Source organism: Macrobrachium nipponense, chromosome 46 (genome assembly GCF_015104395.2).
Source record: "Macrobrachium nipponense isolate FS-2020 chromosome 46, ASM1510439v2, whole genome shotgun sequence".
Lineage (NCBI taxonomy): Eukaryota > Metazoa > Arthropoda > Malacostraca > Decapoda > Palaemonidae > Macrobrachium > Macrobrachium nipponense.
Window position 1 is genome coordinate 42,565,791 of NC_061106.1, and position 15,880 is coordinate 42,581,670.

General features: G+C 44.1%; 1 protein-coding gene across 3 annotated transcripts in view; it reads left to right on the forward strand.

Annotated features, from left to right (window-relative positions):
- Nucleotides 1-15,880, forward strand: part of LOC135214969 (GTP-binding protein 10 homolog) — a 66,578-nt gene that overhangs the window by 35,630 nt on the left and 15,068 nt on the right. For all 3 annotated transcript variants that reach the window (XM_064249465.1, XM_064249464.1, XM_064249466.1), the window contains 3 exons: nucleotides 9,801-9,892; nucleotides 10,139-10,265; nucleotides 11,236-11,474. In XM_064249465.1, coding sequence (XP_064105535.1) covers nucleotides 9,801-9,892; nucleotides 10,139-10,265; nucleotides 11,236-11,474 — 458 coding nt within the window. The remainder of the gene's footprint in view (nucleotides 1-9,800; nucleotides 9,893-10,138; nucleotides 10,266-11,235; nucleotides 11,475-15,880) is intronic.

The following is a 15,880-nucleotide window of genomic DNA, read 5'->3' on the forward strand; positions in this document are numbered from 1 at the left end:
GTTGTTGACAGAAGAGGTGAAAGAACACCTAAGATGGTGGTCAGATCCACGGAAGCTTGCAGAAGGACTTTCACTCAAGCTTCGGAACCCCGACCTAGTGTTGTTCTCCGACGCGTCTTCCAAGGGGTGGGGAGCAACACTAGGGGGGAAGGAAGTGTCAGGCACCTGGAGGGGGGAACAGGTGTCCTGGCACATAAATCTCAAGGAAATTGCAGCAATTCATCTTGTGCTCCAGTTCTTTCAAGAAGAAGTCTCCAACAAGGTGGTGCAGATCAACTCAGACAGCACCACAGCCCTGGCATACCTCAAGAAACAGGGAGGAACCCACTCTTGGTCTCTGTTCATCCTTGCGAAGGAAATCCTGTTGTGGGCGAGGTCACATGAAGTCACTATCCTGACGAGGTTCATATCAGGAGTGGAAAACGTACGAGCAGACCTTCTCAGTCGGCAAGGTCAACTGCTGCCGACGGAATGGACCTCCATCAGGATGTATGCCAGAGGCTGTGGAAGTTGTGGATGTCCTCTCGTGGACATATTTGCAACTTCCAGAACAAGGAGACTTCCGCTGTACTGCTCACCGGTTCTGGACCCAGGAGCAGTAGCAGTAGACGCCCTTCTTTGGGACTGGTCGGGACTAGACCTATACGCCTTTCCCCCGTCCAAGATCCTAGGGGAGGTAATGAGGAAATTCGCGGCATCAGAGGGAGCGAGGATGACCCTAATCGCCCCCTTCTGGCCGGCGGCTGACTGGTTCACAGAGGTAATGTCCTTCTTGGTAGACTTTCCAAGGACTCTGCCCCTAAGGACAGATCTACTCAAACAGCCCCACTTCGAGAGGTACCACAAAAACCTCCCCGCTCTGAGTCTGACTGCATTCAGACTATCCAGAAGTTGGCCAGAGCGAGGGGTTTTTCAAGATCTGTGGCAAAGGCGATCGCCACTGCAAGGAGACCTTCATCTCTTGCAGTGTACCAATCCAAGTGGGCTGTTTCCAGAAGTTGGTGCAGGAAGAAGGGCATTTCCTCCACCTCAACCTCTGTGAGCCAGATAGCGGACTTCCTTCTTTACCTGAGGGAGGAAGTTAAATTAGCGGTGCCTACGATAAAGGGCTACAGGAGCGTGCTTTCTGTAGTCTTTAGGCATAGAAGGCTGGATTTGGCAAATAACAGAGACCTTCATGATCTCAGATCTTTTGAGACTTCGAAGGTTCCTCAGCCAAAAGTACCATCTTGGAACTTAGACTTAGTTCTTAAGTTCCTTGTGTCAAGCAGTTTGAACTGCTTCACTCAGCTTCGCTTAGGAACCTGACGAGAAAGACCCTTTTCCTAACTGCTCTGGCGACGGCGAAGAGAGTTAGCAAGATCCAGGTTATAAGCAAACATATTGGGTTTAAGGATCACAGTGCTGTATGTTCTTTGAGCCCTACGTTCTTGGCAAAGAACGAAAACCCTTCCAACCCTTGGCTGAAGACGTTTGAAATCAAGGGTTTGACAGAGATCATGGGATGTGAACCAGAGAGAGTCCTGTGCCCTGTCAGGGCTCTCAAATTCTATTTAGAAAGAACTAAGGACTGCAGAGGCCCTTCTGGTAACTTGTGGTGCTCTGTTAAGAAACCAGATCTTCCCATGTTGAAGAACGCCCTTACGTTCTTCTTGAGGAACACTATTAAAGAAGCCCATGCCACATGCAGTGATAGTGACATGAAGCTTCTAAAAGTGAACGCCCACGAGGTGAGGGCTATCATGACCTCGGTAGCTTTTCACAAAAATATGGCACTCAGTGACATTTTGAGTGCCACATATTGGCGAAGCAATTAGGTGTTCGCTTCACACTACCTGCGGGAGGTGAAAGCAACATACGAACATTGCTACTCGCTAGGACCATACGTTGCTGCAGACGCTGTTTTGGGGGCAGGAGGTAGCACTCATCCTATCCTTTAGTGGTTAGGTGAGTTTTTTAATATTGTGTGTTTTTTGGTTGTGGGGTCGACCGCCTGGGGCGGATCTCCCTTCCTTTAGTCTAGTCTAGTGGGATACCTTTGGTAGACTAGGCCAGATGGTTTTTATTACTTCGTTGCCCCTCATTGTATGGTCAATGGTCTAGTCACGTCGTGGTCACGCCCCTGTTGACAGATCATCTGGAGTGCACCAGCTATATACCGTAGGTCTCTACCTCGCTGGCAACTCTAGTAAAGCAGATGCAGACTTGGGTGACAGTAATCACGAAGTCAGCTATGCTAACAGGTAAGGAACCAAGATATCAATTTATCTGCATATATATGTTTCCTATAATCTTCTATTCTGTCTACTCCCACCTCCAAAGGTGGGATTCAGCTATATATATATCTGACAGGTAAGTTTCATGAGCAAAATGATATTGTAATGATACAATAAAGTTTGTTCATACTTACCTGGCAGATATATATATTTTAAGTACCCACCCACCTCCCCTCAGGAGACAGTGGAAATAAAAAATATGAATAGAAAATGGGAATGGTTCCTGATACCCGCCTCCCAGCAGCATGAATGGGTACTAACCACCTGACTCCCACTACGTGTGTCGTAAGTTTTTTAAATTCTGTTGGACTTCGGAAAAATACAGCTATATATATCTGCCAGGTAAGTATGAACAAACTTTATTGTATCATTACAATGTCATTTTGCTTTCGACCATCATGCAATGCAGACGTGTTTTCGTGAGCTCTTTTAGTCTTCCTAATGTAAGGGACTGATGGTTTGTATATCTTGTCGGAACAAATCACAGTTTTTTCAAGTGTAAATTCTAATTTTTGTACATGGAACTTACCCAGCAGATATATACTTAGCTATAGACTCCGTCGTCCCCGACAGAAATTCGAATTTCGCGGCACACGCTGCAGGTAGGTCAGGTGATCTACCGCCCCTGCCGCTGGGTGGCAGGAATAGGAACGATTACCGTTCTAGAACCAGATTTTCTCTGTCGCGTAGTGTCAACATACGTTGTTGCTACCTCCTGACTTGATTTTCGTTTTTTTTTCATCGCCATCGACCTTCTGGGCTGTCTTTTGCAGGGAAGTACCTGGGTCTTTTGGTTTGGCATACGCTTTTGTTTTATTAATTTTTTAATGAATTTGGCTTCGAAATTTCGAAAAATATATTACGTGAAACTACCGAATTTTTGACGGTAGACACTTATATTTTGCAATAAGGGAAATATTGATATTTTTTCACTAATACGTGTATAAGTGTTAGAACTTGATGAAGGAAATATAAGATCTAACTTCCTACTTTAGGAAGTCAGAAAGCATATAACTAGATACGCTTCCTTTAGAAGCTTTAAGAGCTCTCGTACTAACGAGCAGTTAGAGTATTGACAATTCTAGTAGTTGTTGCATGCCTCATCACCTTCTTACTCCACAGAATCTACAAATTCATATGTGCAAATTTGAAGATAAATGGATGGAGCTCAAAAGGCGAGCTCTAAAAAGGTAAGAAGTGAATATAGTGTTCCCAGTGCAGTGGAGGGTGCGTCTGATCGGCTCCGTAGCGCTTCCAGGCCTAGACCTCTTCCAAACTCCCAGACCCAGTGGAGGAGGAAAGTCGAGACAGCCGCAGGAAGGTTAGGGAGAACCCCCACCGGTCAGGCGTCCCCTCGGCAGGTTCTGTAGAACGTCCCAGACTGCCAAGGATAGCCATTGATAAGGCATCCTTAAAAAAGTGCGTCTCTTCATCTTACATCCGAAAAGACGAAGAATGTATGTTTGGAGCGATGATCTAGCGCGTTCTCTGAAAACTAAGAGAACACTGAGGCCAGCCGCTGCCAGGAAGCCGCGTTCCAGCAAGCTAGCGTGAGCTAACTTCCTATAGCCAGCAGCGAGGCGCGTTCCAGCTAACAGACTAGCGCGAGCCGCGTTCCTACAACCAAACGCGAGCCGCGTTCTAGAAAATTTTTCTTGGCGCAAGGCGCCTTCAAAGAGACGAAGCGCCAGCCTGGCGCAAATTGCGCCAGAAAAACAGACGGCTAGAGCAAGGAGCCTTACAGTAGAGTGGCAATCAGAACGATCCTTCCATTGAACGTTTCCGGGCAAGAGGCTCTTTCTAAAAGGGGCCTAGTAGGCGCTCGGAACTGTCAGGCGCACGGGACCTTCCACGCAAGCGGAACGTTCCAGGAGCGAGTCTCCTTCTAGCGTGCGGAACATTCCAGGCGCTAGTGCAAGGATCCAGGCACCAGAATATCCTTTCTCTATCTGCCTCGGCAGGGAAAGAAGGTAGTAGATATCTGCTGTGTGAGAATACGATACGGCAAATCATAAGCACATACCGTAGTTACTTCTTTGCTGAGCAACTCAGTTACCAGTATCCTTCCAGGAATTTCCTAGGAAGGACTACGCTTAAAGGGATTGTTAAGACAACACCTACTTAGCTTCTAGATTTATCGAAGTCTTGTTTCGCATTATAAGAACTTCCTGAAGTTCGATAATAATTTTATAAGATTCCTTTATTAAATGGAGTAGCTGGCAACTCTGGAAGAGTAAGGCCAGTCGGCTAACGAGACTGCTATCGCTTAGACACCAACGCACTGCGCAGTATCATGTAGGTGTCGGTCATGAGTGGTCGGTAACATGTCTCTCTCCTGCGGGATGGAATGAATAACCGTGTCTCTCCCCTACAATCGTGGTTTTAGCCTCTGATTGAGGGGATAGTTAAGCAAACATAAATAAAATATTGTCTGCCTTTTGCTAAGAAGCTTCAATAAGAAAGATATTACAACATTTCAATGCTGTTTACCGTAGGTAACATTTTTAAAAGATTCTAACGCAGCGGAACTCTATATTGTATAATGCTCTCATGCTTACAAAGCTGGCTTATTAGATACATGCTTAGTGAGAAGATGAATGTAGTAGAGAATTCACTTTAAGACTACGGTATGGTCAAGTCTTATGCACATACCGAGGTTAACTACAGAATTCCTAGTATCCTTACAAAGGTTTCCTAGATTAATGCTGTTTACCACAATGTGACAGTATTATAAAGGATTCTAATACGGCAGCGCGCGATATATATAATTCTCTCATCCTTTCGAGAAACGCACACAACCTTTTTAAATTCGGATATTGCTCAAGAGAAGTTGGGCGAGTCGGATGGGAAACATTCTCTTAGTGGCAGAAGTTGTTTCCCTGAATGGACTATACTACGTATATAAAAGTTTTTTCCCACTAAGAACGGAATTAACATGTGAAGGATGTCGGGTACCATAAAGGCATAGATGTTATGGCACATAACCTAAAAGAACTAGAAGGAAGCGCCAGCCTGGCGCAAATTGCGCCAGAAGCGCCTGCCGCGCCAGAAGCACCATCCAAGATATTTTCTCGTTTTAGCGAGTTATTAACCTAAGAGTCCAGTAGCCTCTCGACAGCAGGCTCGGTAACGGCAAGATTCGTTCCTGATTTCGTTACCCATTTTAATCGAAAAGGGGTCGCTTACAAGGAATGATGAAATGATTTATTTTAATCACTTTAGGCCATTATCCACGACTCTCTCATATCGCAAAGAGCATCGAGAATCTCTTTTTTCGCCCCTGTTCGCGTTAACAAAAGAGAACCTATTTGGGAACAGACACGGAACGTAACGATCCTTAAGAGGTTCGATGCAAGATTTTGCATGTCCGTGAGAACCTTCTCGATCGAAGATAATAACTGTTAACGTATGCCTAACACTTATTGAAAAGAGTTGTGAGAACCTGCGGAAAGTCTTCTTCATAGATCTCTTTGTAAGGTAGAAGACGAACAGGCTTCCTTTAGACTGCTTCTTTTTCCTCGAACCAAGAGAGGTAGCAATATAAGACATCTTTAAATTTAAAGAAGGGGAATAAACTTTAGCCTTTTTTTTTTCCCTAGTTATAAATTCTTAACAGATATTAAGATACTGGGCGTCAAAGGAAGAGAGGATGTATGCCTCATTTTGGCCTTAGAGAGGTTGGATTCACAGAAGTCACGTTCTTCTCACAGCATGTTTCGTAAGGCTTTTCCAAGAGTATCTGGATATTCTATCAGAATCTATTATAAATAGACCTATAAAACCTCTCCACTCTGAGTCCTGTCCGCGTGCAGACTGACCAGAAGTGGACATGATGAGAGGTTTTTTTTCAAAGGTAAATGACAATTAGTCATGGGCTAAGACATAGAATTGCTGCAGATCGTGCTAGAGGAATGAGGGAAACTGTCCTCTTCCGTACCTCTGTGAACCACATAGCGAGGTTTTTTCTTCACTTTCAGAGGGAAGAATCACCTATGTATATATCTGCTATCAAAGAACGCAGTAAAAGGCCATACTCTGTCTCTACAAAGGGAATTAGAGATAACAGAGGATTAAGATCTTCGGGATCTTATACGATACCAGCAATAACGACAAGAGTAGGATATCATGTACTTCGAATGGGATTTTTTTTTTTTTTGTTTGGCCACAGATTCCGTGTTCGCGACAAAAAATGGAACTGCTCCTCATCAACTTCTTTGAGGAAGTTTATGAAGAATTCTTTGTTTCTCTTAGCCCTAAACGACCAAGAAGACAAGTGAATTTTTTTTGTGCATTGGAATCTCGCATCAGATTCAATGAGACTCGGGCAATGGGTTCTTGCCAGCATAGGGTATGTCTGGCAAAAGAAAATTCAAAATCCCTCTATTCTGACGCAACGCTTTCAGATAGAGGTTTAGTTGCCCAGGGCAGGGTACTTACATTTTCATCTACAGAAGAAGAGATGGTTTAAACGTTTGCCTACAGAGTCTTCGGGGTGCGATGAGGGCTCAAAATGCTTCCCAGAAGGTATTCAGAAGGATACAATAAGAGCTAGAAATCAGGGTTTGCCGCCCAATTTCAGCTCAGTCTCTCCTTCGACTTCCAGACTCCTTCCCTTCCTTCGGGCGAAGGATAGGGAAGATTCTGCAAACGAGGAACCTCATCAACATGTAAGAAGAGATCTCGTTAGCAAAAGAAGTGTTCACGAAGGATCCTCCTCGGAGGAAGACTCTTCTCTCTCGTATTGTTAGATATCCTGTCGTCTACTGGGTGTAGCTGACTAAAATCACCTCCCCTTGCCAGGGGCCAAAAAGCTCAAAGGGGAAGAATTTCTCCACCCTTCTCCAGTCTCCTGATAAACTATGTGGTTCAGGACTCTCGGACAATGTAGCGCCAGCCAAGCGCCAAATGCCAATACAGGCGAAAAACGCCAGAGGCGGACAGTTCCAAGAACTCTGTCATGGTCGGATACTGAGAAGGAGCGGGCCTCCAACCTGGCGCAAATGCACCAGAGGCGAACAAATCGGACAGATATAAGAGTGTCCGATGTGGACATTGCCAGACAGCCTAGAGACTCTTCCAAGCTCGAAGCTCCAGCAAGTGTGGAGGAGCCAAGCCAGGGCGCGAGCCCAAGCCAGGCGCGAGGCGCCAGCCAGGCGCGAGGCGCCAGCCAGGCCGCGAGGCTCAGCCAGGCTCTAGGAGCCAGCCAGGCTCTAGGAGCCAGCCAGGCTCTAGGATCCAGCCAGGCTCTAGGAGCCAGCCAGGCTCTAGGAGCCAACCAGGCTCTAGGAGCCAACCAGGCTCTAGGAGCCAGCCAGCTCTAGGAGCCAGCCAGGCTTCTAGGAGCCAGCCAGGCTTCTAGGAGACAGCCAGGCTCTAGGAGCCAGCCAGGCTCTAGGAGCCAACCAGGCTCTAGGAGCCAGCCAGGCTCTAGGAGCCAGCCAGGCTCTAGGAGCCAGCCAGGCTCTAGAAGCCAGCCAGGTGCCAGGCTCCTTCAAGGCTATAGGCTCCAGTTCAGGATTGAGGATCCATCCAGACGCAAGGCTCCTTCCAGTAAAGAGAAACCTAAAGCTCTGTCATGTAGGGGGAGGGCTAGGTCCCCATTGATATGATACAGGTAAGGCCTCTGCCATGTAAGTGGGTCAGCCCCCATTGGCACGATCCGAGAATGGCTCTGTCGTGTAAGCGGGCTAGCCCCATTGACATGATCCAGAAGGGTTTGTCAGTCATAGGTCCCTACCTCGCTGAAACTCTTGAGGCATGCAAGACTCATAGACAGTAATCATGAAGTCTTCTGCCAGGCTCCAGGTGCCTTCCAGGCGCAAGGCACCAGCCAGACGCAATGCTCCAGCCAGGCGCGAGGCGCTAGCCAGGAAGGAGGAGCCAATCAGGCACAGCCATTCCAGCCAGGCGCGAGGCGCCAGCCAGGCGCAAGGCGCCATCTAGGCGCGAGGCTCCAGCCAGGCTCTAGGCGCCATTCAGGCGCAAGGCTCCAGCCAGGCGCGAGGCGCTAGACAGGCTCTAGGCGCCTGCCAGGCACAAAGCGCTAGCCAGGCTCCAGGCTTCACCCAGAAGAGATCTATATCAAAGAACGCCCTGGCCTTCTTTGAGACATTGTGATCTCCTAAGCACTTGATAAGTGCATTGAATGATTCCTTCAAACAGCTGAGAATTAAAAGTGCATGAAGTGCGAGCTTTTCCGAATTCTTGTTCTTTCCCTAACAATATGTCATAAGGACATATTAGCTGTCACATACGGGAGATGCAACTCTGTGTTGACTTCCCATTATCCGAAGGATGTCAAGATAACCTTCGAGGGATCCTTCTCTCTTGGTTGATACGTGTCTGCGGATACATTGCTGGGATAGGGAGCAGATACTTGATCCTTAACTAGTGAGTTAAATTTTATTTAACGTCGTGTTTTTTCTTTGGGTTGTTTGAAAGGAGTTTGTGATAACTCTTTTCAACTTAAGCACTAACCCTCGTGTTAGGATCAGGTGATCGGGATCGGTGTTGTGCTCCTTAATTATGCCACTAGGCATAGGCATATTGTCATGTAAGAGGCTCTGTCGAGTAAATGGATAAGACCCCATCGACAGACCCACAAGAACTCTTAGCCATAGGTCACATCCTCGCTGAGGCTCTTGAGGCGAAGCAGATTCCTAGGCATTAGCCATGGAGTCTTCCGCCTGATCAAGTAGGAACCAAGGTTTTATTTATTTATTTTACCTACAACGTATGTGTTTACCTGTCTATTCAGTAAATAGTTGTCTCTTTTCCCACCACCAAGGGTGTCAATCAGCTAAGTATATATCTGCTGGGTAAGTTCCATGTACAAAAATGATATTGTTAAGATACAATAAAGTTTTGTACATACTTACCTGGCAGATATATACGATTGATGGCCCACCAACCTCCCCTCAGGAGACAGGTGGAAGAGAAAATCTGGTTCTAGAACGGTAATCGTTCCTATTCCTGCCACCCAGCGGCAGGGGCGGTAGATCACCTGACCTACCTGCAGCGTGTGCCGCGAAATTCGAATTTCTGTCGGGGACGACGGAGTCTATAGCTAAGTATATATCTGCCAGGTAAGTATGTACAAACTTTATTGTATCTTAACAATATCATTTTTCCTAACAATAAAACCTGAAGTCCTTTACACATTAGGACCACCTCATGCCACCCAACAATCTAAAACCTAGGCCAAAAGGCAAACTGTAATATTTACATCTGGGCAGGTGGGAATGAGTATTCCCGCCTTCCAGACAGTAGTCATTGCCTAACCACCTCGTTCAAATGTTTAAGGGCTGTTTTCCAGCTTTGCCGAAGATAGTTCCTAAAGTTCCTAATGTAAAGGACCTTGGGTTTGTATGTGTTGAGGGAAAAATACAATTTACCCTAAAAATTGTGATTTTGAAAGTCTAATACTATTACTTTCTGAGGAATTATTTTCAGTTTTACTTTTTTACAGGTTTGTTTCTAAAATACAGTACAGTGTATGGTAAATTAATCTAGACTTTCTTTAAGGTGAAACCAACAAAATTGGAGATAAAATTCTAGTGGCCAAGGGAGGAGCCGGAGGTTCGCCAGCTAATCAGTTTAATGGTCAGCATGGACAGGTGTGTATTCTAGCTATTTACTGTAAAAATTTTCATTTAAATCGCCATGGGATCAATTGATGGGATTGTCTGGAAATATGTTTTGTTATAAAGAATTCATTTTTACCTATTAGATGTTAAATCTTAAGTCAGCGGAATAGTATGTCAGTGACTGGAAAACTTAATAATTTATATAGGCATATGCTATATTTTCCCTTACCTTTGGGTAAACAACCTAAAAATAATAATAATTTTCTTGTCTAACAGGCTCTTAATCTCACATTGGAACTGAAACTTATAGCTGACATAGGCCTGGTAGGATTCCCAAATGCTGGAAAGTCAACATTGTTGAAAGCCATATCCAGAGCCAAACCAAAAATTGCCAGCTACCCTTGTAAGTATTAAAATATGAAACTTCATAATCAGAGTAAAAATCATATCATTATTTAAGGCAAATATTTTGATGTACAGGGCAGTCTACCAAAAGTTGTTTATTCCAGATGAGAGGATGATGGTAAACATTAGAACTGCTTAGCCTTATATAGTACAATATGATGAAAGGACTTAACTGTATACACATGTTTCAGTTCATTACTGACAGAGGTAAAAGCTTACATAGAATAATAATAATAATTATATATTTTATTTTCAGTCCAAGGCCATATACATGGAAATGTACAAAAGTACAGACAGTAGCATACACAATCTAGATATGTGCATAACATGATAAAGAATGAATAATCGGCAATATCCACACAGTTGCTGAGGTAGTTTAAAAGATAGTAATCATAATAATGGTAATAACAGTAATATTGAAAATAGTTAAAAAAGCAGTAAGAGTTACAATAGTTAGTGAACAGATTTTATATCACTTAATTCCAACTAGAGACCGTAGGTGGTTACAGTAGTCAGGTCCAGAGGGCTAAATACAAAAATTGAATGTAGAAAAACTCTAATTTGATAGTAGGACATACTTTATCACTCTTATTTAAGGCGAGAATTTACCCAAAATTTGCTTTCTGAACAGAAGTCTCATATAAAACATGTTTTCATTATATAGAGCAGGCATCAAATACTGTAGATTTACCAAGCAAACCTTCACAGAGCAAAGTCCGTGCATAAGATAAAAACCATTACGTATTTCATTGTATTTTTTTACATCTTGAAGTGTGATTAAGTCATCTATCAAACTAATTTTAGTAGTTTGAAATATTAACATTGTTAAAAAAATCTTAAACTTTTTTCTGCCTTGTTTGTGTCAATTCTTTTCTTAGTAAATTAAATTTCACAAAGATTTTAGTATAACTCTTACTATTTACTTCTTGCTTACTTCCTATTAAACAAAAAGGTTTTCATCTTTCTAGTTACAACAATACGGCCAAATATTGGTATTGTCGAGTATCCTGACAAAAGACAAATAAGCATAGCTGATCTTCCTGGCCTAGTTGAAGGTTCTTGGGCTAACATGGGAATGGGCCACAAATTTCTCAGGCATGTTGAAAGGACAAACCTACTGCTGTATATCGTAGACATCAATGGTTTTAAAATGGGACCTCAATATCCTCACCGAACACCAATAGAAAATGTAATTCTTTTGAATAAGGTAAGAAAAGAATCGATTACATCATTTTTGTAACCAATATGATGTAACTCCAGAATGAATGCAGTGATGACAGCCTTCAGGCTACAGTCTAGAATTCTAACCCACTGGTCATTAACCCCTTGTGGACAGGTAACATACATAGTATATGTTTACTTTTAGCTTTGGGGAGGATTCCAGGTATATTTAGCACAGACTGTGAGGGGTTAAGATGTCATTTTCGAGACAAGTAGTATGTCAAAAATTTATTTTTTACTCCTGTTTACCTAACAAACAAGGTGTTCTGTCACTAATATTGATGCTTTATATGTCACACAAAGATGACCTCAATATTAGCTATGCTTTATTTTTAAATTCCTTGGTCAGCTTAGTCAGGTCCTATAGCTTTGCTTGAATGACATTAAAATTTAGTCTCACCAACCATTCAGCTCTCTGTTGAAAGAATGAGATGCTAGATTTCTCTTGATTTTAGTTACATACTAAATAGGAAAATTATAAACCTTCTTTCAGCCAGGATAGGCAGAGCTAGGTGGTCTTTTGTTTCCTTTAGCTCATGAGCATGGAGTACTAGTAAAAAAACAAAAAAAATTATGATGATTCAATTTCATAAAATAGAGTTTGTTCATGAAACTTACCTGTCAGATATATATATAGCTGTATTTTTCCGAATCCGACAGAAATTTAAACACTTACGACACGCAGTGGGAGTCAGGTGGTTAGTAACCCATTGCCCGCCGCTGGGTAGGCGGGTATCAGGAATCATTCCCATTTTCTATTCATAATTTTTCTGTCGCCGGTGCTGAAAAACACCTGTTTTCAGTACCTCCGTCTTAGGATTTTGGAAACTTCATTGCCGCTAAGTATCCTAATTGTCTTTTGATTTATTCACTTGGATTTGTGGCTAGGCATACGCTATCTTAAATTGATTTGAATTTGATTCATTTTTGCATAAAATATCTGAATCTAGTTAGGCTAGTTTCAGACGGGGTTGTCTGCAAAGATAGGGTGTGGCTACCGTAAGCTTCGGTAGATTCGCACTTGGTATGTACGAGGGGTATGGGTCCTTGCTTCTTTGTTGAGATTTGTCAGTAAGGTGTGAAGGACTTTGTCTATTCCGTAAGAGCTGTTCTATTCCGTAAGGAAGACGTATGATTCGTATGTACGCATTAATCATAAACTCTAATTCCGTAAGGAAGACTATGATTCGATACGCAATTAATCGTAACAAAAGTCAGGGTAGTGAACCTGCTAACCTTCCTGTAGACTTTATTTTGCATAACCCTGTAGTATGGCCTACGGGCTATGTATATGTCTACGAGAGGTGCTCGCTCTCCTTCATTGCTGTGAAGTGCTACTTCTGTAATTGTTACTCCTAACCCTGCAGGTGTTTGCCTTCGGGCCCTAAGCAGTGTCTGTAGAGAAATTGCCCATTTCTCTGATACTCCTTCGATTCGTAACTTAGAATCGAAAGTGCTTGCTTTAGAGAGTAAAAGTGAAGTGCAGAATGCAGTGATACCCCTTGTGTAGTGGAGGGTGCGTCAGATCGGCCTCGTTTCGCCTCTAGGCCGGGACCTCTGCTTGACTCCCAGAACCAGTGAGAGAGCATGTCGAAAGCCGAAGGAGGGTTACGAGGAATCCCCACCGATCTGGCGTGCCTTCGGCAGTTTCTGGATGAAAATCCCCAGACTGCCTAAGTGCGTGCACGTGCACGAATCCTGAAGGATTGCTTCTCGTCCTCCGAAGCGTCCTCCCCGCGCAGGGGTTTGGAGCTTTCGGATGGACTCGCGCCCTCAAATAGAAGCTTTATAGAAGAGGACGCTTCACTCCCTCTCTCTCTCTCTTCTCTCTCTCTCTCGTTATGCGTTTTCAGTGAGAAGTAAGAAGGCGAAAAACCAAAGAAAACAAAAACGTCGCCTGAACTCGTGTCCCGTCTTGTTCCACCGAGAAATTACGAAAAGAAGTCATAGTAGCAGTAAGCTTTTGAGAGCGGACGCCCAAGCCAGGGCGCGCGGGTGCACACGCCAGCGCGAGCGCAGCCATGGACGCCGAGCGTGCGGCCAGCGTGCCAGTGGACGCCGAGCGTGCGCGGCCAGTGGCGGCATGGACGCCGAGCGCGCTCCAATGGACGCCGAGCGCGCTCCAGTGGACGCCGAGCGTGCACCAGCGCACGCCAGGTGTGTCGCCTGGCTGAACGTTTCTGTTGAACTCTTCAAGCTCTTGTTTCAGATTTGGGCTTAAAGAATTTTTACCTCTACCTTCGATGATACCTTCTACCTCACCTGCAAAGAATGTGAAGTAGGCAGTGCTTCGGAGTAAGCTTAAAGTGAACAGACAACTTCTTCGAAACCCAGCAAGACATCGGTTTTCGTGAATTCAAGAGGTCTCTGTCAATTAATATTGCTTTTCGCATAGGTGGATGGAGTTAAGGAAAGCTCAAGGGAAGTTCTCGTTTGCTCTACCGCAAGCTTTGCCATTCTGCCAAATAATTTAAGTTGCCACTACCGCAGTCAAGACTTTGCGATAAGGCAGTTACGGGTTATAAAGGCTCGATGTCCTGCACGTCAGGACTCTCGGGCAACGTTCAGTAGGATTCTTGCAAAGGCACTCATCAAAAGTACGCTCTTCAGGAAAGCGCAAGACAGGACTGCCTTTGCCATACTGCCAATAAATTTTAAGCTTTAGCAGGCATTAGTTGTGATACGGGAGAGGAAGCTGGTTGGAGAGTTTCTTCCTCTTCCCAGGATAATTTTGCCAGCTTTTTAGCCCATCTGAAAGGGCTTTTCAGATGATAGATTTTGTTAGTTCCTAGTCGGGACTACGCTGCCGAATTGAACAAAGTCGTAATACCTGACGTAAGCCCAGTCTCTTAACAGGATTCTTGCCGCTTCCTCGTTTGAGACGGGAATCGGAAAATTAAAATGCTCGACTTCCTGGATTACGTTTTGTCAATTCAGTGACTTTCCCCCATTGACAATATACTATCGTTTTGTCAAGTAAGTGGGATCCCCTCATTGACAAAATATCTCTTTGTCCACGTAAAAGGGTGGGTTAGTTCTCATTGACAAACATCTCATTAACTTGATATTGCGTAAGCGAATAAGCTCTTATTGACAAGATTCGGAAGAGCTCTCATTCGTCATTCGCAGACTCGTACAAGAAATAGACTTGTAGACTACGTCAATGAACGCTTATGTCCAATAACATAAGAAGCTTGAGCTGACTGCTTCGATTCTCCTAAGTTTTGTTCATGAAACTTGCCTGTCAGATATGTATGTAGCTGTATTTCCGAATTCAGCTATATATATGTCTGCCAGGTAAGTATGAACAAACTTTATTGTGATATAATTTCATATTTTGCCTTGCGTTATTTTATTTCTGGTTGGTTCAAGTCTTATACGCTTGCTGTAGTTACCTCTTCGGATGGCAACCGAGAGGTCTATGGTCCATTTTAAGGACATTTAATCGTTACTCCCTGCAGCCTTCCAGGAGTTTCCGATTTATCTTTTACCGTTGTATGGTAGTGTTCTGACGACACAAACGCATCTATATATTTAGCGTTTTCTGTTTCGCTTAAATATACCAGCTTGAGAGTCTCTTTATGCTAAAAATAACGAACCTTTTCTTCATAGAATAGGGTAGCTGGCAACCCAGGCATAAAGTTAAGAGACGACGATGACGGACGATCGTAAGCTGCTGCTGTCACTGTCCTCTGACTCCTCTCCTCCAGTCCAAACGAGCCAGTACCAACTCGTTCGCTGTCATGCGCTGTAGGTTAAGTCTCTCTCTCCTGCGGGATTGACTGGACTAACCGTATCTCTGTGCTGGCAGTTACGTCTCTCTCTCTCCTGCGGGATTGACTGACGAACTGTATCTCTGCCCTACAATCACGGATTTTAGCCTAAGATTGAGGGGATTTCTTACATGAATGAATAAACATTGCATTCGTTTGGCCTTAATGTTCTACAGAGATATCTTACTCCTTTCGGGCTCGTTACCGGCACGGTGGTATAGGACTACGAGTCTACCACAACATTGCACTATTATATGCTCTCTTGCTTAGGCAAAGCGCAGCCTTATTAGGGAAGTAAACATACTGTGTGAGGGAATGGATGAGCTTGCTGGGGACCATTTCCTTCCTAAAGAAGTTTGTTTCCCTGAATAGACTGCAATTCAGACCTCTACAAGTTTTTTTCCTTACCGGGAAACTGCAAATTTTATTAAAGATCTAGGAATGATTCTGAACATCTCTCCGGTGCGTTAAGTATCTCTTGAGGTGATAGAAAGAAGTTGCCGGACATCTGGAGAGGGTTTCAGATGTCCTGGATCATAATCTGAAAGAAGTGGAAGCAATTCAGTCGTCCCTCCAGTCCTCGAAACGAGTTTTTTTGGAACCATGGGTCCATATCAAC